The sequence below is a fragment of the Balaenoptera ricei genome, chromosome 18, assembly GCF_028023285.1.
Source record: "Balaenoptera ricei isolate mBalRic1 chromosome 18, mBalRic1.hap2, whole genome shotgun sequence".
Taxonomy (NCBI): Eukaryota; Metazoa; Chordata; class Mammalia; order Artiodactyla; family Balaenopteridae; genus Balaenoptera; species Balaenoptera ricei.
Window position 1 is genome coordinate 73262042 of NC_082656.1, and position 25740 is coordinate 73287781.

The following is a 25740-nucleotide window of genomic DNA, read 5'->3' on the forward strand; positions in this document are numbered from 1 at the left end:
CTTTCTCTCTCTCCCCTTTCCTTCCTTTTAAAAAAACAACAAAACTGTGTCTTGAGGCAAAGGTGTTTTGCGGTTTGTAGAGAAATAAAGCGCTTCTAAGAGGGGACGGCGACGTGACTTTGAACTTGGCTCAGCTCCTCCGTGTCGTGCAGAGGGAGGAGAACTGGAGCCCGGAAAGAATAGCCAGGAGGGCCCAGCCCGCAGGGTCTCCGGCGGGAATTAGCTTTCCGCCCCACCACCCGGCCGCGCGGGCCCCGGACCCAGCGCCAGCGAGCGCCCAGCGGCGTCGGCCCGAAACGGGCGCTGCAAAGCGGAATAGAAGCGAAAGGAGAGAATGGGGCGGAGAGGAGAGGGGCAGAGGCGCGCAGCGGGGGCGAGAAAGTGCGGAGGGAGGAGAACTTGAAGAAGTCTGATGGCTTGGGAGAAGGAAGGGAAGTGAGGTTTGGAGATGTGCAAGATCGCTATTCTCACGACCAGTCTCTAAGAGAATATTTTCTTTTGGAAACACTTTTGGAGTAAGCTTTTCCAGTTCCCCCGCCGTACATATTGATGAATAAAATAAGCAAGTGTGAAAGGCTGTGCACTGGGCAATTTTATAGATTCACTGTAGCAGGGCAGCCTTCCTGCCTGGAGTCCGTCTCCGTCTCCGTCTCTGTCTCTCAGGTCCCTCTCCGCTTAGGAGGGCAGTTTGGCATTTGCCTCCCCCTCCCCGCGACATAGAGAGAGGTGTGTGGAGAAGAGGAACATTTCCTCCCTTTAGAGAAATCGAGAATTCCCAGCTTTCAGGCAAACTCGCAGGCTTTCAGACAAGATGCCCCGGCCTCCTTCCTTCTCTCCCACCCCCCTCTAGGCAGGGAAGGGGGACAGCGGGAGGGCATAGGGCCCCTTATGCGAGGGGCTGCGGCCCGCTCCGACCTTCAGAGAGAGATCCGCTCCAGCCGGGAGAGGCTGCCTGTGCCGGCGCGGGAGAGCCCGGTTCGGCCAGCGATCGCCGGCTAGAGTTGTCTTCCCGCGTTTTTGTTGATTGCATTTCAACATGAAATTTTGAAATGCGTGTGGATTATTTTCTCTCACTTGAATTTTATTTCAACTCCCGGAGATTTGTTTAAAGGAAAAAATAAATAAAAAAGCAGTTGCCCACGCTAGCTAGGCGAAGGCGCTGGCCTCAGGCCTTCCATTCACACCTCCGCAGCCTCCGGGCCCGCCGGGCCCTCTCCGGTTACCTCCGGGGCGCAAGCTTTCAGCGGCGGCACAGGAAATGTCCGCAGCGGCCAACCGGGGACCTGGGGGATGGCCGGAGCCCCGGGGCCGCGAGGCAGGCCCCGCGCAGCACAGGGAGCAGCCTCGGGCCCGCCACCGCCTCGGGGGTTGGTCCCCGCTCCTGGAGAAGGGCTGATAAATGTCTTCTAGAAGGTTTAAGCCCTACCGGTATGGAGATTTCTTCTCTGGAGGCTCTGAGCCTGACCCTCGGCCAAACTGCAGCCTGAGCCTTGCCTGGCCGCGCGCCCAGGGCGTCCCCACACCTCTCCCCCTACCGTGGCAGAGGCCCGGGCATCTGGGCATCCACCCGAGGGTGACACCGTCTTTAAACCACTTCCAAACAACCACCTCCCTCGCAGGGGCCGCTGCCCAGTGTTTACAGCCGTAATCAGAGGAGGACGCGAGCGGCGGGGGGAGCGGAGCGCGCCGAGCTCCGGCTGGGGGCCGCGGCCGGGGAGGGGGCGGCGTCTGGGTGAGTGTCCGGAGGGTGGGAGGAAGGGGCACGCCTGGCTTTCTCTAGGCCCTCCATCCCGCACCTGTGTTTTCAACACCACAGAACAAGTTGACAAAGTGTGTGTTGGGGGGATGGGCGCGGACAAGGAGCGTGCCAACCGGGCAGGAGACCGGCCCCCGGGCCGCTCCCCGCGGCGCCCTCCAGGGGCGGGGGAGGGCGGGGCGGGAGGCCCGGGTCTGCAGCGGCCCGGCGCGCAGAACCTCCCGCTCCGAGGCCTGGTTGCTAGCCAGGTTCTCGAGCAACCAGGGGTGCCCGCTTTAGGTGCCCGCCGGGAGCGGTTCGGGTCCCCGGGGAATCGGTGGCCTCTACCGAAGGGCGCGAGCGCAGGGTGCCGTCCCCTTCGGGCCCAGCCAAGGGCGCTGTGACCCCGCGGCCCAGGCCCGTGCGATGCGGGCCGCCCGGCTCCGGGGAGCGCCGCGGCCGGCCGGCCGAGGAGCCGCAGCGCCAGGAGCGCGGGTGAAGAGCGGCAGGCTGGCAGACCCGGCGGGCTGCCACCAACAGCAGCAGCCGGGGAGGCGGGGAGCTGGAGGGGAGCTGGAGGGGCGCTGGGGAGGAGGGGCGGACCGGCCGCGGGGCGGGGGCGCCGGATTGACGGGGCCTCAGCGGCCAATGGCGGCGCCGGGAGGGCGGGCGGGGCGGGAGCCGCCGTTAAAGGGGCGGTGTGAGCGGGAGGCCCGGCCTGAAGCCGGAGGGAAGGAGGGAGACCCGGGCGGGAGGCGCGGGGGCGAGGGGGGAGGGGAGAGGAAAAGGAGGAGACAAAAAATAAAAAATAAAAGGCTGCGGCTTTGGCGCCCACTGAAATAAACAGAGGCGGAGGCGGTGGCGAACGGAGTCCACCGCAGCCGAAAGCGGTAAACCTACTTCGGCCTCTTCGCGTTTGCTCGGGCTGCGCACTCCGCTGAGTCCTCGCGGGTGCGGCCGCCCGCTCCGGGTCCAGTGCCCCGGGCCGACCGGCGAGAGGGAGGGAGCGAGCTAGAGAACACTTTTTTATTGTTGTTATTGTTTTTCAGCCCAGCCTCCCCTCCTCCCCTCCCTCTGCTTGCCTTCTCCCCTCCCACAGCCCCCTTCCCTCCTCCTCCCCTCCTCCCCCGCCTCCTCCCGCACAACTTAAAGAAAGAGGGAGTGGCGCGGCAGCTTCCTTCATCTGGGGGAATTCGTGGCCGCTGCCAGTTTACTACACGAGGCGCAGCCAATGCCAAGCGCGGAGGACGAGGAGGGCTAAATACCGCGGCCGCGGAGCCGAACAATACCCGCCGCGCACGGGGTGGCGCGGCTAGGGCCGCGGGGGAAGGAGCAGCCGACAGAGCGCGCCGCAGAGAGGGCGCCCGGCCTCCGTCCGCCGCCCCAGCTCCCCCGCCGCGGTCAGGTGGAGCCGCGGGCGCGCCGGGCCGGGGCGCTGAGCGCGGAGGTCGCCTCGGTCCTCGCCTCGCCAGCCTGCCTGGCCCGCGCACGGCCGCCGCAGTCCGGCACCTTGGTCCCGCGGCTGCTGTGATTTCATTCTGCAGGCGCGGCTTGGCGCTGCCGGGCCCCGGGGCCGCCGGGCGTGCGAGCGAGTGAGTGCGTGCGCGCGCGAGTGCGCGCAGGGGTGGGGGCCGCTGCGCTGCGTTCGCCCCCCGTCGACCCCCCTCTCTGCTCAGTTCCCCACACCTCCCTCCCGCTCCCTCCTCCCGCCCGTCCTCCCCTGCCCTGCCCGCCCCCGCCGCAGCTCCTTTAATACACTTTGGTTCTCCGCCTGGCTTTGGACTCTTCTCCACCACCTCCTCCTCCTCCCGCGCCTCCGCCGCCGCCGCCTCCTCCTCTTCCTCTCCGCGCTTTCGCTCCGCGCCTGGCCGCCCGAGGCAGATCCAGGCGGCGGCGGAGGCGGCGGGCGCAAGAGCGCGGCTCCCGGGGCTGAAGCCGCCACCACCTCCGCCGCCTGCGCTCGGAGCTGGGCGGCCGCTGAACGTACTGCGCGCGGGGCGGGAGTTGGAGCCGAGGAGGCGCGGGGCTCGCCGGGGCCGGCGGGGAGGGCAGACGCGCTGGCCATGCTCCTGGATGCGGGGCCGCAGTTCCCGGCCATCGGGGTGGGCAGCTTCGCGCGCCACCATCACCACTCGGCCGCCGCGGCGGCGGCGGCGGCCGCGGAGATGCAGGACCGCGAACTGAGCTTGGCGGCGGCGCAGAACGGCTTCGTGGACTCGGCGGCCGCGCACATGGGCGCCTTCAAGCTCAACCCGGGCGCGCACGAGTTGTCCCCCGGCCAGAGCTCGGCGTTCACGTCGCAGGGCCCCGGCGCCTACCCCGGCTCCGCCGCGGCCGCCGCGGCCGCCGCCGCGCTCGGGCCCCATGCCGCGCATGTCGGCTCCTACTCTGGGCCGCCCTTCAACTCCACCCGGGACTTCCTGTTCCGCAGCCGCGGCTTCGGCGACTCGGCGCCGGGCGGCGGGCAGCATGGGCTGTTCGGGCCGGGAGCTGGCGGCCTGCACCACGCGCACTCGGACGCGCAGGGCCACCTCCTCTTTCCCGGCCTCCCGGAGCAGCACGGGCCGCACGGCTCGCAGAATGTGCTCAACGGGCAGATGCGCCTCGGGCTGCCCGGCGAGGTGTTCGGGCGCTCGGATCAGTACCGCCAGGTGGCCAGCCCGCGGACCGACCCCTACTCGGCGGCGCAGCTCCACAACCAATACGGCCCCATGAATATGAACATGGGTATGAACATGGCAGCGGCCGCCGCCCACCACCATCACCACCACCACCACCCTGGTGCCTTTTTCCGCTACATGCGGCAGCAGTGCATCAAGCAGGAGCTCATCTGCAAGTGGATCGACCCGGAGCAGCTGAGCAACCCCAAGAAGAGCTGCAACAAAACTTTCAGCACCATGCACGAGCTGGTGACCCACGTCTCCGTGGAGCACGTCGGCGGCCCGGAGCAGAGCAACCACGTCTGCTTCTGGGAAGAGTGTCCGCGCGAGGGCAAGCCCTTCAAGGCCAAATACAAACTGGTCAACCACATCCGCGTGCACACCGGCGAGAAGCCCTTCCCCTGCCCCTTCCCGGGCTGCGGCAAGGTCTTCGCGCGTTCCGAGAACCTCAAGATCCACAAAAGGACCCACACAGGTAACCAGGGGTCGGGACAGGGACGGGGCGCAGAGGGGAAGAGAGGCCGTGGTTGGTTGGCTGGGAGAAACGCGCCGACCGCCAGCCCCTGCCCTGGGATGGGAGATGTTTTTGTGTGTGCGAGAGAGCCAGCAGCTTGTTTTTGTTGGAGAATGAAAGAATATTATTGGGTTGGGTTTTTCCATGTGCGGAAATTGAGCTTTAAATGATCACGGTAACATCAAAGGTATGCTTTGGGTGATGCAGTTGCTTCGTCTCTGCTCGGCCCCGGTTAATAATTTCCGTCCTAAATAGAACGCACAAAATAAAACTGCTCTCCAACTTGGTGCCCGGGAATCGAGCCTAGAGAGGATTCTGCCAGCTTGTCTGAATGTGCTTTTCTGCTCCGGGTGTGTGTCTGCGTTTGAGTGGTTTGTGTGTTTTCCCACTTCTTTTACTCGGGGTCCAAACGTCCTTACCCGGACTGTTTCCCATTAAAAATGAGCCTGGTGTGAGCCGAAGCTGTAAAGCATTTCTCGTTTTTAAAGCCCATCTCGAGGTGGGTCGCGGGGCTTTACGGTGGATTCGCAGCAGTTTGTGAAATTCTCTAATGGGCATCAGAGGGTTTGCGATTCCAAACTTGGACCGACAACCGGGTCAGCAAGAGCCCGGGGCAGCGAGGCCCCGCGGGGCAATCGCGTGAGAAGAGGGAGCCGAGAAAGAACGCGCCTCTCGCCTCATAGATTATTCATCTATGACCAGGTCCCAGCCGAAATCGTGCCAGACGATTTCCTAAAGGAAAGCCAAATGTTTTAGCAACTTCCCCCGTCAATATTTACTCCGAAGTGGGGATGCGCCAGCGGCCTATTGTTCTCTTCCGGGAAGGGAGGGAGCCGAGGTGCGAGACAAGCTTTTAACAAGGTTTAAAATTTGAGAAATCTATTTGCATGAAATGCTCGCTTTCGTGTCCTGCGTCTGAGCGGATGTCTTTAAAAAACAATTTAGGTGCTAATGGAATTTAACGTTAAATGGCCCCCTTTCCAAGTGGAACAATGTTTGAGTTCTCACACCTCTAAATGACTCCAAGCATTTGGAATTCTGGCAACAGGATGCAGGGACCGCCAGAAAATTAAACAGGGAGATTCTGAAAGCGTTTGCTGATCCCCCCACACCCACAGCCCAGCCTGTGCCTCTCTGCAATCGCCAGGTGCTGCCGTACGTCTGATATTTATCTCTTTCCCAACTTCTCTTTAAAAAGACTGGAAGTGAGCCTAGAATTATGGTTAATTCAATTTGCAGAATTTTGGACGAAAAATACTGGCTCAGTCGCTATCCACAGCACAGTCCCCAAACAACACACAGCAACTCCAAACGTAATTGCCTACTGGCCCCAGAGAGAAGCCGACAGCAGCCCAGCAGCCTGTGTGATTCTGATAATGCCCCAAATATTTTGTCATAATAACAGCTTCTCCAGGGCGAGACGAACTCGTTAGAAGCTGCGAATCCAAGAAGCCCTATAGAAAGGCAGGCAGGGGTGGGGTGCTACCCCACACTCGTCATAAATTTGAGGAAATGCGGGTCAGCCTGGAAGAAAAGTAAAATACGAAATTAATGAGCACGACTGTCAGGTGGGAAGGCAGTTAATTTCGTCTTGGTTCTGCCACAGAAGGGATCCGCCTTGTTTAAGGAAGCCAGGCCCTTATCGCCCCTCTTTCCTCCTCCCGGAGGCCTGGCCCCCTCCGGGGTGGGTGGGGGTCCCGGGGGGGGGGGGCTCTGGGCGTCGGCAGCAAGTGCCCATGTTCGTGTCCACAGGGGAGAAGCCTTTCCAGTGTGAGTTCGAGGGCTGCGACCGGCGCTTCGCCAACAGCAGCGACAGGAAGAAGCATATGCACGTCCACACCTCCGATAAGCCCTATCTGTGCAAGATGTGCGACAAGTCCTACACGCACCCCAGCTCGCTGCGGAAACACATGAAGGTACCACCGGGGAGGCCGGGAGGAGGGCGAGGTGGTCGGCCCGGGAAGGCGAGGGTTCCCCGGGGCCGCGGGGGGGCATTTCTGGGGGTGCTCCTCCCGGAGGCCCGGCCCCACAGCAGCTGCACTCACACCCAGTCCCCTTTGGTCTCCCCTCCCGGCTTTTGTCTTGAAGGTCCATGAGTCCTCCCCGCAGGGCTCCGAGTCCTCCCCTGCCGCCAGCTCCGGCTACGAGTCGTCCACGCCCCCGGGGCTGGTGTCCCCCAGCGCCGAGCCCCAGAGCAGCTCCAACCTCTCCCCGGCGGCGGCAGCGGCTGCAGCAGCGGCAGCGGCAGCGGCGGCGGCGGTGTCCGCGGTGCATCGGGGCGGAGGCTCGGGCGGCGGCAGTGCGGGCGGAGGCTCCGGTGGAGGCGGCGGCGGGGGCAGCGGAGGCGGCGGCGGGGCGGGCGGGGGCGGCGGCGGCGGCGGCTCTGGCGGGGGCAGTGGGACGGCCGGAGGCCACAGCGGCCTCTCCTCCAACTTCAATGAATGGTACGTGTGAGAGGCCGGGGCCTCTCTCCCTCTCCCGGTCCCCACCCTGGCGCGGCGACCCTCCGGTGGCGAGCGCCCAGGGCACCCTGTGACCGTGTTGTTAAAATTATGAATCTGATTTTTATGATGATGAAAACGATTTTACCAGCAGAAGGATTTTTTAAAGTTTTTTTTTTTTTTTTTCTAAATCTAATCTAGGCATGAAAAGCAAAAAGATCCCTTCCGGAGTCTCTGAAGCTAAAAATATAAAATAAGAAATAAAAAATAAAAAAACCCATAAAAAAATTGAACCAAACCCCCCATGCCTTCCCCCATGCGCGCTTTCCTTCCCACCCCTTTCCCAGGCTTCTGACAAACCGTGTACATAGCGGGCTCCTCCTTCCTTCTCCAAGGTGGTTTTAATGGCTTCTTGGTGTATAGAAGTTTGTCCATTTGTAATTCTCTGGATTGCGTTCCTCATGCCTTTCTTCCCTTCCCTTCCCCAAGTGATGGGCTTTTTCTTTTCTCTTTTTTAGTTTCCCCGGTTTCTTTTTAAGTAATGTGGAAGAAAATGGTTTATTTTGTATTGTGGTATTGAATATTGTGTTCCTTTTTATGAGGCAACCTGATTGTAAACTTCATGCAACTATAGACTGGAAAAAACAAGCCGTGCCAAAGTCTCCCTTCTGTTTCTTCAACATGCTGATCCACAGCACTCACACACACATCACCACCACCAACGCTTGTGAATGTATTTTTCTGTTAGCTGGGTTTACATGTGATGTTTTAGTGCGTTTGCAAGTTCAATTTGTTAGTTCCTGTATGAAAGATTTTGGTGGGGGGGGGTGGGAATAAACGTCGTGCCGTTAGTTTTTTCCGTAATAACACCCTTCCTTCTGTAAATACCTGTTACCATATTTATCCATTTGTAATTAAATTATGGTATTAACTTGCTACAGAGGAAACAATATTTATAAAGAATGTTTCTTAACTATAAATATGTACAATTGTGGGCATAAACTGTTTCAGATTTTTTATTTGAAGGTTTTAAGTGGTTTGATCATTTCTTGTGATATGTTTTGAGAGTAATGCATACAGAAATATAATAAAATGTGTTGAAACTGCATGAACATACTGTTTTTTTCTAGCAAACTTATTTAAGGAAATGGGGGGGGAGGCAGCTGAGGACTGACATGGGTCTGGATCAGCTGCCTGATTGAATGGGAGGCACCACCTCGCATTCTGGGGAGGAAGGTGTATGCTAGAAACTGGGCCAAACTACCCCTTTGGCAGAAAGTCTCAAAATTATTTTCTCTGTCCTTTGTGTCGTAGCTGAGAGTGAATTAAATTTTTGGAAATCCCCTGTAAGGAATGGCGGCAGGAACCTTCAGGGTTTCTAATGGCTCCATTATCTGAGGGAATGCCTTTCTTTCAGCTATTTGGACTGGATTTAAGAGCACTAAACATTTCCTTATTCTTTGTTTTCCCTCTTCCCTGCCCCCTTTCCTTTCCCTCCCTCTGAAAAGCTGAGGTACAGTTATTTTTAATTGCACGTTTAAAACTGAGCTGAGTACTTTGTTTTTGAACTTGGCTCAATGATTATAGTTTAAGGGCCCCTTTCTACTAAAAGTTTTTTTCTTGAAATTTTAAACAGAGAGCTTGCTCAAGAAATCCTGCTTATCTGCCCAGCCGCTGCTCACCAATAAGCACGATGTTCAAGGGAGGAAGGTGACAAATAGACTGCATTTTGATTTAGGAAAGCAACAAACCATCGGCCCCAGATGAAAAGAGAACCTCTTCAAGAATTCAGTGAAATCAAATAGAATAAGCTACAAAGACGAAAATGGCCAGGTGGAAGTGAGTGAGGCAAGGGACGGACCACCAGCTTTCTCTAAGGTTTGCAGCCTCACTCCCCTACCCTGCAAGAGTTTAACAGAGTTTTCAAACAAGATGCTCTAAGGAAGAAAGGGAAAATAATTTTAATAATCAAAGGGTAGGAATGAGGGAATTTGTTTTTAAATCCCTGAGCCATCAAGACATTTCCAGAACTTCCTGAGTACTGGTGTTGCTCAGAGAGGCCCTGGCAGTCCCGGAGTCACCCCCCAGTGGTGAAAAGGTTTGGACGTCAGCGGCGACACCCCCATAGGACTGCCTAGCGGCGTGCAGGGCTCTCCTGGCGGAGGCCGATGGCGCGACTGGCTGCGGCGGCCGGCGCTTCTCTCCTTCCCCTCTGGCCCTGGACTGAGCCGCAGGGACCGGCAGGCTAGGCTGGAGGGCTGCTTGGGGAGAAGGGCAACCCTGACCTCCCGGAGGCCATGCTACCCATTCAATGGGGAGGGAAAGACTTTAGCTTGGGGGCTGTGTGTGTGTCCCAGAGGGTGACATTCGCCGCCGGGCCAGCCCTCCCCAGCGGTCCAGCAAACTGCCTAAGCGCCAGCTCCTGAAGCAATCAATCCCTTATTAAAATCAAATTTATAACCCCTAATAATATTAAGGAAAATTATTCAAATAAGTGGCATATGTTACTGATCCTTGGGAGATTTAAATGAACACATTATAAGCTGTGAGGAAAACGTGTACAGTTTTCCAACGTCCCCCGCCCCCGGGGGAGAGGGCGCAGGAATCTGATTAAATGTTTGACATAACCTGTGCAAGAATGAGATGGTCTATTCTAAATGTTTTAAACTTTTTTTGTTTTTTGGTGGAAATTATTGGCTTTGAGACAACCTCCCGAACCCAAGGAGAAGATCAGAAGCGTGGGGTGGGGGGTGGGGGTGTGATTTTAGTATCAACTCAAGGCCTGGGGGCTTTTCTTCTCATTTGGGGGAAGAAGGAAGGCTGCAAGAAGAGGACGCTGTCACAGCCTTGCGTCGGCGGGATCGCTTTCCAGATGTGAACGTCGGAGAGCTGCCGGGGGCCTTTTAGGTCCGGGGGCGCTGCTCCTGGTTGTGAGCAGGAAATAAAACGGGGAAGGGGCCTGGCGTGAGGGGGCCTACAGCCCGGGAGCGGCCTCCTAGGCCACCCCAGGGTGTGAGGGGGCGGGTGGGAGCAGCTTTGCAGCGAAATCTCTCCCCGTTCTGCAGCCCTTGCGTCCCGCCGCTTTGTCCAAACAAGTCACGGACCTGACCGTGTGGCCCGGTCTCCGCCTTTCACTTCGGCCCTGCGCGTTCCCGGAGACAGGATGGGGGAGAGGGAGATGGCGAAGGTGTGAGAGCATCAGAGATGTCAGGACGCCTCAACTTAGACGCGCGCGGGGAGGCAGGCGGCCCAAGGTCCCGCGCGGCCTCGAGGTACCTGGGCCTGGGAGTGGGCGGTGCAGGCGTCTCCCCTCCCCCGCCTATAGGGACCCGAATCTAACCTGCCCCTGCCTTGCCTCCAGAACCACCAAACTGAGGCCAGTTTCCGCCTCCGTCAGGGGATCCAGAGCTGCGCTGTGGTTCGCCGCCCGCAGGGAGGCCGACTGCCGGGCCTGGAGACTGTTCCTGCAGGTCAACGCTGTCAACTTGAACTTCAGAACTCGCAAGCTCGCTCCCTTTCCGCTCCGCTCCATCCACCACCAAATAACTCCCCTCAACGCGAGAGTCGCTTTATCTGGAGGCAGCTGGAGCCCCCTCGGGAGGCCCATCATTATTATTATTATTAATTATCGTGATCCTCACTGCATTATTAATGACCACAATGATAACTAGCATCGGTATCAGTATCTCCCGGTTCAGTGATGCCCCCTGAAGCCCCGGGCAGGCGGGGGAGAAGGTCACTCCGGGAGCAGAGGCTCGGTTCTGCTCCGGGCGCGAGCAAGGGGAGGCTGCTAGGGCAGAGGCCCGTCGGGACGCGCAGAAAGGAAACAGGTCACAGGCCCAGCACCCCGCTATCCCACGCTGTCCCAGCCCCTTTCCTTTCTGCTGGCATCTTCTCTCTTCCTCCTCCTCCCCACCCCCTGGTCCCTTTGTCTCTTTTTCAGACGGATGTTTTCAGTCTCGAGTGGTGTATTTTCCGCACAAAACTCTGAGATCAAGGGCAGATCATAGGCTGGACCGGAGGTTCGGGTTTCCCTGTGCTCCCCGCTGTTCTCTTGCAACCTGGGGTTGGCTAGGAAGGCCTGGGCTTTCCAGGCGACCGGTTGCCCGCCCAGGTCGGCAGGAGTGGGGTGGGGAGGGGATTCTGGTAGGTCCCTGGTGAGCGCACCGGTGGCATGGTGGGACTCGAGGGGACCCACCGACTATTCACTAGGGACTCGGGTCCTACCTTCCCCCACATAACGCCACCGAAATAACCCAAAGGGAGCGCTAGGCCTGCGACCAAGAGCTAAGAAATAAAGGCCTCAGAATAACATCCCACCAAGACTTGGCTGAACCACTGGATGCGTTTTCACTTAAACGGACACGTGGCCCGGAAAGCGACCCTCGGGATCCAAAGTAGGCGTTCAATAAAGAAAGACTTGTGGATTGATTGATTACAGTCTGATATCGCTCTCGTTCCACAGAAACTTGCAGCGCCTCGGCCCACTGCTACCCCCAGCAGACCGCAATGAATGGGTTCTATTTTTAACTGGCAGCTCAGAACAGGGCCTGAGAAATGTCGCCCTCTTCTCTACCCCCAACCCCACCGCGGGCCTCCAACAGATTGCTGCTGGGTTTTTATTTTAGGGAAGAATCCAGATCCTTCCAGACTGAATCGGGTGATCTGGCATAAACCCTCAGGCCCGACCAGCTGGGCGCCTGAGAACGAAAAGGCAGCGCTGGCAATCTGAACGGGGTGTTACCAATGAGAGCTCCTGTAAACCATAACCAGGGCAGCCCGAGGATTCGAGTTCACGGTCAAGGCTGTGGGGCGACTGGGGCCGCAGCGTCCACGCCCCGCCCCGCCCCTGCGCGGCCACAACCCAGATCTCGGGCGGGGTACGTGGGGCTCGGGTCCTCCCACTCCCGCCCCGCCCCCCAGGGCCCTGTCGGGGAAAGGTCCGTGCCGGGGCTCCCTCTTCGCCCTCCCAAGTTTCCCTTTTGTTCCCAGGGGCCGACGAGCTTTTGAAGAGGTGACACTTCGCTTCGTCTCCAGCCCTGCGTCCCGCCCTCGCCCCGCATCTGGCATCCCGCCTGCCCCTTATTCGGGATGAGGTTCAGCGCAGCCGCCAGGCGGGAGCTGGGGACGCCTCTTCCCTCGCGTGCGTGCACACACACACAGACCGAGTCACACACACATACACATGTTCACCTCCTCCGCCATCCCCCAGCCACGGGCTCGCGTGGGTGGGGTGGACCTGAGCCGCAGAGATTTGGGGCAGGTGGCCACCAGCGTGAAATGAAGTTGGGTGGGAGCTACCCACAGTCGGGGGTCCCTCAGGCCCACTTCCCTGGGAACGTGATGGGCCAGACCGTCCGGCCTGCCCGCGCACCCTCTGACCCCCGGGTGCGGGTGGGTGGAGGTCGCGCCGCATCTCTCAGTTAAACCAGGAGGAGCTGACTGTCCCCCGGCACGCACACACCGCACCTCTCCAACCCCTGCCTCAGCCTCTTCCTTGCCTAACCTCCGAAGCCAGTTTTTTTTTCTGTCCCTGAGGCCAAGCCGGTGGTCCTGCGGAGCGCAGCGCCCCTAGAGAAGGTGGGGGATAGAAATAATAATAATAATAATAATAATAATAATAGTTTCAAAGATAACAGTTGTAGTTAAGGCTCTGACACTGGGTGGCTTCTCAGACGTCGGCGGAAGCCTGGGGAGGCTCCAGACCACTTTGGGCTGGGAAGGGCGTGGGGTTCTCTTTGGGGGGGGGGACATGAAGGTGGCTCTTATATGTTGCCTCCCCCTAACAAAATCTGGGGTCTGGAACCAGGCCGAGCCAGCAAGGGCCTGGCCAGAAGCCGCGCTGGGACTCTTGCTGCAGCCGCGGCTCATCCTTTTTCTTTTCTTACTCCTGGCCCACTGGGCCCACGGTGGTTGGTGTGGCCGCGTGCGGTTTCTCGAAACTCTTTGGAGTCAGTTGGGTCTGTTTGCCCATTCCACCCCCCACCACCGCCCCGGGCCTGTTCCCCCTCCCTCTCCCCGCTGGCAGATGAATGGTGGCTTTAATGAGCATGGGCGCGGGCGTTGGCCGGGCGGTTCTGAAGATGCTTTGACCTGTAGGGAGGGCGCGAAAGGTCGGGCGCACGCGGGGCCCGGCTTGGGCTCCTCCCAGGCCCACGCTGCTTCGATATTGATCCTGGGAGAAAGATAAACAGAAAAGCTGGACATAAGGTCATGAATACTAATGAGCCGGGGTAGGAGTTTTAATTGCTATGGACTTCCTTTTTTTCCAGTTAATCTTTATTGCAGACTTCGGAGTCAGTATTTTCGAGCTTCGTTTTGTTTCCTTCTCTCTCCGCCCTCCTCCTTATATTTTCATTTGAAATGCCCAGGCGAAAGAGACCCGTGTCAACTTGACTTTCTCCCTCTCGCAGGGCCGGTGTGCACGCTAGAGCTCACAGCTCACGTTCCCAGTGTGGCGCTTCTCTGCTCACTAATTCTGGAAATGTAGGGGAGACTATAAAATTAATTGTTTCAATGTGGTTTTGGTGAGTCTGCTTCTTGACTTCCTCACCCTCATTGTTTCAAAGACTTCGTCTGTCCTTGGCCTTTAAACTTCCTCTTGACAATTGCGTCTTTTCTCCAGGCACTGAGCTCCTTTTTACTCCAAACGGGTGCATTCCATCCCAAAGTTTCCCGTTTCTCAAGTCTCCAGAATTTGACACTGGCTTTCCCAAGCACAGTGCCTAAGTGTTTCAATTTGCAGTGAACTCCTAGGCAAGTGAATTGACCAGATTACATAAAAGTGATATTTTATTTGCTACCTATAAGCAACAGTGAAATCTGAGACAGGAACCTAAGGTAATTTCCAGAAAGATTTCTGCCTCCATTCTTGATATGTATTTGATAACTTAGTAATACTATTTTTCTGAAAATAAAGCCGTTCTTGAATTGAGTTTTCTCTTGAAGCTGTATAAATTGACTGGAAATCCCATAAAGCAGCTTTGGCTGTGTGATCAGGAGAGGAGAAAAAGTGCAACCCATTTCTGTAACAGACTATGTAAAAATGTGTTGAAACCCAAGGCAAAAAGAAAAAAAATCAGCTCTACTAGAATAATTTCCAGTATTGTTCTGATTCTTAAAGTTTTGGACAAAATAAACCCATATTTCACATCATTGCCAATAGGTCCCAGCATTGAAGTCTCCTGAGGATTCTGTTTCACTTACACTTTTCAGTCCAAACTTTTTTTTCTTCACACAATGATTTATTATGTAGGTAATTTTAGGGGATACAGTTTACAGCTTGAATTATTAGACTGAACACCTCTGGCTGACACCATGACGCCTTTTTTTTCTGCCTGCAGCTGTGAGTCACAACCCCATTTTCATACCCAACCGCTGCACATTCCTTCACAATGTATATTTCCTTCTTGCAGAGATCAAACATGCTTTGGTCAAAGTGTTTATTTTAAAATACAGGAAAATTAAAACTAAACACAGCACTACTGAAAAATCCCCAAATGTATCATATTTTCCTCCTCCTGTGCCCACAAAAAAAAAAAAAAAAAAGTAACAAATTGCACCACGTTCTGGAAAAAATTTCAAATCGAAGGAGAACACGTAGGCACACACAGACACAATTTTCATTTTACTATTGAAACACATCAGGAAACCTCCCACTTCTCTTGATATTTGGACTCCTGTTTGGATGTCTTTAGTTTTTCACTGTAAAAATGTCACATGCAAAAACAACGAGGACAACATATTCTTAAGAAGATGCTGACAGACATCTATTTTATTCACCAACCTATACACTCCTCATTTCTCTTTCAGTTTTCCATCTTGGTATTTTTCTGTTAATTGTATCCCGCAGAATATATCTTCAGGGGGAGAAGGATATTTTGAAGTATTTGCCAAAAGGAAGCAAAAAAAAAAAAAAAAAGTAGCTCAGAAACAGGTTAACATTTCCCCAGCATCTCAGTAGGTCTTTGGTATGTGCATGTGTTTCCTTTCTCCCTTCAAATTAAGGTGAAACATTACAAGGTAGAATCGCTCTTTGTCAGCACCTAAATTGTGTAAAGTCGATTTCAACTTCGGATCTAGGAGGACAAGTTGTCCTTCTGCAGCCCACTATCTACTGATCTACTGCCTTTTTTTTTTTTTTTTTTGAGCTTCTCTCAATAACCATCTGAAAGGGATCTAGACCTCAGCCACCTCTGCTCCTAGGCAGTTTACTCAGCTTCTCAAGCCTCACAGTTCTTTAGCGGGGCAGAGACTGTTAGGCTGTTTTTAATCAAGTTTGGAAGCTGAATCTTTTCCCTCTGACGACTGTGCCCAGGGGTGGATCCGGCTGAATGTCTGGCGCTGCAGGCAGCGGGCTCGGCCACCCGTTTTTCAGACACAACACTAGAGAATGGCATTGAAATAATTCCGTGTGGCAGAAATGTTTAAAAAATATTAACCTCTCTTACTTCCCATACTTCTGAGCTAAAGGGCAAGAGAAACTAAAAGGAAATCTGAAATGATATTCATTTACCTACCTAAGGCAGACCGAGAAACTGAAAAGAGAAGATCCTTTGAAACTTATACTTTACAGAATCTTTCAAATTAGATGCTGCTTAGGATGAATGGCAGTAAAGATTTTTTAAAAAGATTTGACTGGTTAAAACTTTTCTAGATATGAGTGAGAATAAATTAATAGTCTAAAGGTCTCTTTCGAGGGAGATTTCAGGGGGGGCATATAGAACATAATCTACATATGGTCTTCTTCCTATTCTTCAAGGGGAGGCAAATTATAGTACATACTATTTGGATTTTTTTTTTACTTTAGATAAAGAGATAAAAATATTTAGCATTCATATATTATTGAAAATTCTTTGCAAGAGTGGAGAATCAAGGATTTTCAAGACCAATAATAAAACAAGGAATCAAATTACAGTCTTCCTCTAAAATACATTTCTTCCTCTGCTGGGTTTTCAAGTGATCTCTTTGGTGATTCTTTGTTTGAACACTCTCTTCAAATTAAAATCATTGAATATTTCCCCTAGATAGCTTAACTTCTGTCACACAAACATTTCTAAAAGTTATAAATTAAAAATCAAAGACTTTTTAGAAAGGCTTAGTAACAATATTTCATATCATGGCCAAACCAATTTATTGTGAACTTCTTTCATCTTTGGTAGATTATTTGATACATCAAAAAATCTCACCTTGAAAGTGTCAACTCTTCTGTCAATCTTATGAGAAACTAATTTCATAACATGCAATTTGGGATTTATGATTTCATTTCCATTTTTTAAATTCAAGGGAATTAATTCAAAAATTGATTTGGTCTAGAGAGGAGACATTATCAGTGAAAAGTCGTAAAGTATACATCAAACACATCTCAGCTACCTCCCAGCACATGCATACACACACCCTTCTTGAGGAAAAGATTATCTTAACTGTGGAGAGCAGTCATATCAGCTATTTGACTTCAAATGCCTTCTAGAAAAGTCTAATATAGCTATTTCACAATATGGTAAAACTGTCATCTAAAGTTCCAGCATGACATTTTTCTAAATCTTCACCTGATAATTAACTAATTCAGAAATGTAAAACACAATTGACTTCATTGGGCAGAATATTGTTTCATCTATTTGTTAACATAGACATCTCTCAAAGCGTGCTATTGTAATCTATGTAAGTTCTCTTTTATGGACAATTGAGTTCAATTGTAGACAGTATACTATTCTCTCGTGCCCCAAACATTTTTGCCCTTGAAAGTGAATGTTGGGCACTCTGAGGTTGGAAACGAAATCGATTGCCTTTTGTGGGAGCAAAAGATGTCTCCCTCTGACAGATGCTACTTTGGGTGTATTTTCCACTAAGCGGATCTCAGAGCTAAATTAGCTTCATCATTTGCGGCTCTGTTCCCGAAGATCTGTGGTCCAAGTGTCAGCCCTCCCTGAAACATACCATAGTTTCTGTCCATAGTGGCAAAGCCGCCTATTTCTTTCTTTGCTTCAAGTTTCGTTCTGTGTTTAAAATACAATAAAATAAGTTAAAAATCATTTTAAAGAGAGCACTTTCGAGAAGCACCTCCTTTCTTACTGCCAGACAGCGTTGCTCCCCAACCTCTTGGCTGAAACCCTTGCTTTCGATTTGTTTGTTTCACACATTTCCCTAAAGAACCCAGCTCTTTGCGCTATTTAATTCTGCTTTTAAAATGCATCACTTCTGCCCTGAATCCTTCTCTGAAACAAATTACTATCGAAAGTGTATCAGATTCGTTCCAAATATGGGATCTGAATCAATATTCCTACGCTGGAAATTTTTTTAAAATTGTTTTTGTCATAGGAATCCATGCTTCTGCAAGATATTTTCAATTGAAGTAGGGTTGCCCGCATTTCTCATGATAAACAAACAAAAGTGGCAATTACCGTCTGTTTAGACCTTCCTTTATTATTATTTTTAGCCCGTGTATCATTACCTAACTGGTATGTGTTCTTCCATACAGCTCTTGGTGATCTAGTTGAATTCTAGACATTGTGCCAAGAAGTGTATTTGAAGCAGATAAGTGCATATAATACAAATGCGTTTTGTTAGACCTGATGGATGCTATTTTTCTTTTAATAGGTTTGTAGCAAACTAACACAATAACACAATGTATTCCTTTTCAAGGTACATTGTTGAAACAGGTCTATTAAGAGCGCGTTGAGCTATTTCTCGCTTCTATTGAACAGTCTGTTGCTCAAACACAACAGCCAACAAACGCCAGCTGCCTCAACAAAAGTAGAAACCTAACCCTTTTATGTAATGTTTTAACAGAAAGGGTAGCTGTTTAATTAAAAACATTGATGATTCAGTGAAACAATGGAAACTCAAGTTCAAGTGGTGCTCTATTGATTTAAGATGATTTTTACTAGCAGTGGGTATAATTCTTTTTTTTTTTTTTTTTTTTTTCCCCAGCTCTCTCTTGGGTAAAGGGGTTCCTTCTTGGGGCATTATTTGGGTGAATAGGAAAAGACAGAGATGGCTATTGCCTTAGAAACCTGATTAACGCACGCTGCTTTCAGAGTAAGGTGTTTAATTTATAAGTGCACCCCATATTTTTTGTCAGTTTATTCGCGGTGGGGAAGCTTTGAAAGTAGCTTCTCTCAGCAGGTTAAAAAGTGAAGTCTGCGTCCTGGCATTTAAATGTCTTTGTTATTGTGTCAAGCAAGTTGTTGAAAACCGCATGCCCGGAATACTAAGGTTGGGCAGCTAGATGAGGCAAGGTGTGTGTGTGTGTGTGTGTGTGTGTGTGTGCGCGCGCGTGTGCGCGAGCGCGCGCACGCGCCCCTGGCCGCAGGGTTGTGTGCGAGGACAATTATTTTCATCAGCTGCTTGCGCGCCCGACTGCTCCTCTTTGCAGAACCGACGGCCTCCGGGGTTTCAACTCTGGAAGCAAGGCAGGAGGAATTCCTGCATTGAGACTCGCTCCTTGGGAGCGTCAAACTCTCTCAGCCCTGGGGAGCGGGGCTCGGTCAAGGGTACTCGGGTCGCCCCCAGGGAGGGGAGCACTCGAGGGCCGCGAGGTTCCGGGTACCGGTCCCCGGCGACGTCCGCGAGGATGGCTCTGCAGCGGCAGCGGCCTCGGGGCCCAGGTGGGCGGAGGCAGGTGCGTCCCTTCGCCCCCGCAGCCGGCGCAGTCCCGGACGCGCTCGGTGGCCGTGTTTCGCACTCCTTCCTCCCGGCCGGGCCCTCAGTCCCCGCTTCCCAATTCCCGCCCCTCCCCCCTCCCCCTCCCCCACGGGAGTGCGCGGGACTTGAGAGAACGCAGCTCGCGTTCACCTTCCCCCCGCACCACAGCGGCCACGAAGGCCAAAGGTCCGCCAAGCTGGCCGACGGGCGCCTCCAGGGCCTCTGCGTGGACCCTTTCTCCGTAGGGCGCCGTTTCCCGCCCGCCAAGGGAGAAGGGGCTGGGGGCCCGAGGCTGTGGCCTCCCGGATCCTCCACAGCGGTCGGACAAGTCCCCGGGGTAGGGCCGGCGACAGAGCACCTCGGGCACCGTTTGACTCCCCCAGCCGCCCACCAGGCCCGCCCGGCAGCCTCGGAGCCGCTGCCTCCAGGCCGCGAAGGGCCGCGACGGGCCTGGGGCCCATTTCCGCCTGCTCCTGGCGTCCTGCGCGTCCGAGGTCAAAGGGCGCTGGCCCGCCTTCCGGGGTCCGACCTCCCCGGGGCGTGCCGACCCACCGTGGGCCCCCAACGCGGGGACGGCGGCGAGGAGGCCTCGAGGCCCCACGTGGCTGCACGCGCCGCCCGTCATGCCCACCGTCTGGGCCGAAATCCGGTGAGCACGTGGCCAGACAGGGAACCGAGAGGGAAGCGTCCACATCATGGGCGCCGCAGGCCTAGAGTGAATTATTTAAGGTGTTCCTGGTGTTTAAAGAGGTTTTTCAGTTTTTAAAGAATGTTGTAAAAAAATAGCCCTTGTTAACTCCCTCATTATATGCTTTTTTTCCCCCTTCAGCTGAACAAGCCATAGTTCCTGAAACGGAAGAGCTATGTAAGTGTTTAAACATGTGTCAAGTGTCTAATAAATAATACAAATTCATAAAGAAGAGGAGGAAATTTAACTGATACTTGAAGTACTTGGCGTAGCTCCCTTTCACTGTTGGGTTATTTTTGGCTGCGGAGTTGTAGAAAGGAAACTACTCCGAGATTATTGGGCACCTCCTGGAGCCCTTTCCCTTTCTTAGCTTACTCACTTTGAGTCTGCACTCAGCCCTGTCTAGAAATGCCTTTGTCCAGCCCACGAAAGAAGTTCAGCTGGTCTGCAGAGTGTGTATAATACAGGGTTAATACTCAACTCAGTATTTGGGAGTCACCTTTCTGTCGTTTCCTCTCAGCCTCCTCATATTCAAAGTTTCTGCTGCTGCTGTGACATTGCTATGGCATCTCCCACCCTCTTTGTTGGAAAGAGGGTTAGTACTGCTTCTGGCAGAAAAGACAGTAGGAGAGATGAGGTCTGGGCTTTAACTTGGGATCTGGGCTAGTAAATCATTTAAGTTTTTGTATTCATTCTCTTACTTAGAAAAGCTGGGAAAAGATGTTACCCTAACACGATCTGAGAACCTCTGAGGAAGGTGAGTCCAAAGTACTATTTGATAGTAAAAAGACATATATTGTTTTGAAATTGGATTACACTCTATTTATTTATTTTTTGGGATTACACTTTAGAGTTACCCCCCCACTCCCATACTTTACTTCCTTGGGTGACATCTTTCATCTTGGTTGTCGTTCTGTGAAAGATTTCTGTGGACATTCTATTTCTAGCTGTTAACATGTGTAAACTGGAACTTCCCTGGTGGTCCAGTGGTTAAGACTCCCTGCTTCCACTGCAGGGGGCACGGGTTTGATCCCTGGTGGGGGAACTAAGATGCCACATGCTGTGCGGCACAACCAAAAAAAAAAAAAAAGTGTAAACTATGGGAAAAAGTAGGAATTTTCAGTTATTAAAATACTCAAATGTTTTCGTAAAGTCAGAAGTATCTTAATTTTAAATTTATTTATTTATTTTTGGCTGTGTTGGGTCTTCGTTTCTGTGCGAGGGCTTTCTCTAGTTGTGGCAAGCGGGGGCCACTCCTCATCGCGGTGCGCGGGCCTCTCACTATCGCGGCCTCTCTTGTCGCGGAGCACAGGCTCCAGACGCGCAGGCTCAGTAGCTGTGGCTCACGGGCCCAGTTGCTCCGCGGCACGTGGGATCTTCCCAGACCAGGGCTCGAACCCGTGTCCCCTGCATTGGCAGGCGCATTCTCAACCACTGCACCACCAGGGAAGCCCTTAATTTTAAAATATCATATCATAGTGAGTGTGATTGACAAAAATCAACTGCATTGCAGATTTGAGGAATAGGTTACAAATTTACCTTCCCAGATAGTAGTCCCCTGACATTCTCAATTTGAGGCTGCATGCCTGTCTCTCATACCTTGACCATATTGTTAAAATAACCCTGCTCCTTGCGCTGTATGCATCTGGTAAAATTCCATCCAAATTTTTCTAGGGTGCTCAAGAGATATTGTAGGTATTTTCAGAACAAGTCTGGTAAGCTGCCAGATTTAGTACTTAATAGTATTTTATGTTTTTAATCCATTTTCCAAAGATTTACCTTCTTCTGTGGTTTTTTCATGCCTTTTGGTTGCTAGTTTTGCTGGGTGTTGTCCCTCTTGTCAGGCATCTCTTCTGTGTGCATTGTAGCTGCTTCTTTTGGATACAGCTGGTGATGAATGTACTGGTAATATGGAGATGCCAAAGCTCTGCAATTGTTGATTATCTGTGATATACTCTGTAAGAGAGTTCCAAAATGGTCTACAATGTATTCTGTCAGTGGTTTTAATAGAACAAGGTATTTTCATTTTTATTTATAGCCCTCTGTCTCCTTAGAACCTAGATTTGAACCCACAGTGGTCTGAACTAGGGATAATGCCTAATCTCAGGAACTATGGTACATTCACAATTATGTCTCCTCTAGGCACCAAGACTTTGTTTCAAGATCAAGCTACCTAATCTTCTCTTTGCTTAAGATAATAAGTTTACTCCCAGGAGGCTTCTCAGTCTTTCATGTGAATAGATTTAAGGTGGTTGTTTTCCTGTTCTTTCAAAATTACTCAGATATGTTTGAACCCCAGTGATGGAAACAGCTTAGATTGTATGTTTAGAAATAGTCGGGACTATTCCCCTTCACAGTAAATTCACTTAGAGTCAGATCTATATACACACTATAAATTACCATATTGGCAGACGAAATCTTTGCTGAGCTTAATGAATACATTTTTGATGTTTAAACAAAATTTTTTTAAAAAAATTAATTAATTAATTTATTTTTGGCTGTGTTGGATCTTCGTTTCTGTGCGAGGGCTTTCTCTAGTTGCGGCGAGCGGGGGCCACTCTTCATCGCGGTGCGCGGGCCTCTCACTGTCGCGGCCTCTCTTGTTGCGGAGCACAGGCTCCAGATGCGCAGGCTCAGTAGCTGTGGCTCACGGGCCTAGTTGCTCCGCGGCATGTGGGATCTTCCCAGACCAGGGCTTGAACCCGTGTCCCCTGCATTGGCAGGCGGATTCTCAACCACTGCGCCACCAGGGAAGCCCCTAAACAATTTTTAATAAGAATGCTACCCATCTGTTGAAAGCCAAACAATAAATTGTGCACAGAATAGTCAGTGCATAGGTTATTTACTCATTTGCTGTTTGTACTTAAACATTAGCCAATTGTCAACAGATTGATATCTTTCTTGACAAGCTTTTGTTGCTAAACTCAGGGCATTTTGATCTTTTTTTTTTTTAATGTGCCACTCCCCATTCCATAAGAGAGCATGGTGCTTCTTTTTATATATATATATATATATATATATATATATATAATTTAATTAATTAATTTATTTATTTTTGGCTGCATTGGGTCTTTGTTGCTGCGCGCGGGCTTTCTCTAGTTGAGGCGAGCGGGGCTACTCTTCGTTGTGGTGTGCGGGCTTCTCACTGCGGTGGCTTCTCTTGTTGCAGAGCACAGGCTCTAGGCACGTGAGCTTCAGTAGTTGTGGCTCATGGGCTTCAGTAGTTGTGGCTCACGGGTTTTAGAGCACAGGCTCAGTAGTTGTGGCACACGGGCTTAGTTGCTCCGTGGCATGTGGGATCTTCCCGGACCAGGGCTCAAACCTGTGTCCCCTGCATTGGCAGGTGGATTCTTTTTTTTTTTTTTTTTAATTTTATTTATTTATTTATTTATTTATTTATTTATTTATTTATGGCTGTGTTGGGTCTTCGTTTTTTTTTTTTTTGTGCGAGGGCTTTCTCCAGTTTCGGCAAGTGGGGGCCACTCTTCATCGTGGTGCGTGGGCCTCCCACCATCGCGGCCCCCCTTGCCACGGAGCGCAGGCTCCAGACGTGCAGGCTCAGTAATTGTGGCTCACGGGCCCAGCCGCTCCGCGGCATGTGGGACCCTCCCAGACCAGGGCTCAAACCCGTGTCTCCTGCATTGGCAGGCAGACCCTCAACCACTGCGCCACCAGGGAAGCCCTGGCAGGTGGATTCTTAACCACTGTGCCACCAGGGAAGTCCCATGGTGCTTCTTTATATAGGAAAAGACGTATAGCATTTAGTACAGCATCAGGTAGCTTGTTCTATATTGGGGAAGTTAAGGCAATTATGTAAAATGACTAAATAATATGAGGTAAGTAATACTAAAGTATGCGATTGAAAGAAGAAGAAATGCCAATAACTTGTTTTAGGGTGTTCAAAGATGAATGAGGTAACATCAGAAACTGTAAAAGATTATATACAAGGAAACAACATTTAAGCTAGTAGCAGACTTCTCAACATTAACAAGAGATATCTGAAGATAAAGGAATAATATTTTGAAAGGGCTGAGAGAAAGTAACTATAACTCAGAATGCCATACCCAACTGAACTATTATTTAAAAGTGAGGACTAAATAAAAATTTTTTCAGACAAAAAAGTGTGGGAATTTACCACTCATCTTTGATAATCATAATAAAAGTTATAGGAGGTACAGGAGGAAGAAGTCTGTTAAACCTAGAAGGAGGGAGTAGACAGCAAGAAGAAACGGTACATAAAGAAGAGGATCATCAATATGTGGGAATATTGAAACAAGTATTCATAAAATAATGATGATAATGACTAATTTAGGGTGTTTAAAAATATCATGGGAACACAACTGAGAGAATATGATATAGAAAATAAATATGCGTAGTTCATGATAAAAACTCAGTAAACGTAGACGTCATCTTTCTCAACTAGAGAAAAAACATCTACAAAAAAACCACAGCTAACATAATACTCAAAGGAAAAGACTGAATATTTTCCCCGTGAGTTTGGAAACAAGATAAGGATGCCAGCTCTCACCAGTTCTGTTCAGTATTGTACTGGAGCCTAATGTAGTCTTTATCTGAGTCATTGCTTTAAGAAGAAATAGAAGACCTAAATGAACATACAACCATTAAACAAATGTAATTATTTATTTTAAAAATTTCCATAGTAAAACACACCAGGCTGATAATGCTTTTAAACCTTTAAGGCTCATAATGATTTTTAACCTTCAAGGAACAGATAACTCCTATTTTATACCCACAGTTTAATAAAATTTAAAAAAAGAAGGCAAGTTTCCCAACTCATTTGATGAGGGTGGTAAAATTTAACAAGGATAGTAAGAGAAAGAAAAATTGTGATCTAGTTTCACTCTATGTTTATAATGCAGAAATCCTAAATAAAACATGAGCAGATCAAATGTGTCATGTATAAAAACCACAGTCTTAATTAAGGAGGATTTATCTCAGGAATTCAAGGATGGTCTTACAAGTAAAAAATTTAATGATATAATCTGGGGCTTCCCTGGTGGTGCAGTGGTTAGGGATCCGCCTGCCAATGCAGGGGACATGGGTTCGATCCCTGGTCCAGGAAGATCCCATATGCCGTGGAACAACTAAGCCTCTGCGCCACAGCTACTGAACCTGAGCTCTAGAGCCCGCGAGCCACAACTACTGAGCCCGCACGCCTAGAGCCCACGCTCCATGAGAAGCCACTGCAATGAGAAACCCATGCACCGAAGTAAGAGTAGCTTCTGCTCGCCACAACTAGAGAAAGCCTGCGCGTAGCAACAAAGACCCAACGCAGCCAAAAAAATAAATAAAATTAAAAATAAATAAAAAAATAAAAGCTTGGGGGTAATATTATAAAAAAATGATATAATCTACCACATTTACAAATTAGAGGAAGAAAATGATATGATCATCTCAAAAGATTCAGAAAAAAGCTTTGATAAAATTTAAAACATACTTGTAAGTTTATCCAAGTAGGAATAATAAAGGAATTCTATTAATGTGATTAAAGAGTATCCCGTAAAACTCAGAGTAAGCATTAGAAAGCGTTCCCCTTTAAGTCAGGAACAAGACAAAGATGCTAATCTCACAACTTCTGTTCTACATTTTACTGAAGAGTCTATCCAGGGCAATAAGAAAAGAAAAGGAATGAAAAACATGAAGACTAAAAAAGAAAATTAAAGTTGTTATCATTCACTATGACTGCCTGTATAAAAAATCTTATACAACCAAGACATTAAAATTAATGAGAATTCAGAAAAATTATAGGTTATAGGGTAAATATAAAAAAGACTGACAGCATTCCCATATGCCAACAACAAACAAGTTGAAAATGCAATTTAAAAAATACCATATGAAATGACCAAAAACCTAAGGGGCCTTGGAATATATCTAAAAAAAGATGTTGAGGATCTTTATGGAGAAAATTATAAAAGTGTGTGTATTACAGAGATATAACATGCTCATGAATGGGAAGACTCAATTTTGTAAAGATGTAATTTCTTCCTGTGTCAGTTCATGCATTCAGTGCAGTTCTGTTATAAATCCTAATAGTTGTA

At 50.8% G+C, this 25740-nt stretch overlaps 1 protein-coding gene across 1 annotated transcript; it reads left to right on the plus strand.

Moving 5' to 3' along the window:
• The first annotated feature begins 3522 nt into the window (after nt 1-3522).
• Nucleotides 3523-7363, plus strand: ZIC2 (Zic family member 2). Its single transcript, XM_059903432.1, has 3 exons — nt 3523-4870; nt 6662-6825; nt 6998-7363. The coding sequence occupies exons 1-3, from the start codon at nt 3799-3801 to the stop codon at nt 7361-7363; spliced, it is 1602 nt and encodes a 533-aa protein (XP_059759415.1). The 5' UTR covers nt 3523-3798.
• The last annotated feature ends 18377 nt before the right edge of the window (nt 7364-25740 follow it).

Excerpts from the sequence above, each read along its gene's own strand:
- ZIC2 (XM_059903432.1), top strand. The coding sequence starts at position 3,799 with ATGCTCCTGGATGCGGGGCCGCAGTTCCCGGCCATCGGGGTGGGCAGC. Across the intron at positions 4,871-6,661 it reads CCACAAAAGGACCCACACAG|GGGAGAAGCCTTTCCAGTGT; the intron begins GTAACCAGGGGT and ends TCGTGTCCACAG. Across the intron at positions 6,826-6,997 it reads CGCTGCGGAAACACATGAAG|GTCCATGAGTCCTCCCCGCA; the intron begins GTACCACCGGGG and ends TTTGTCTTGAAG.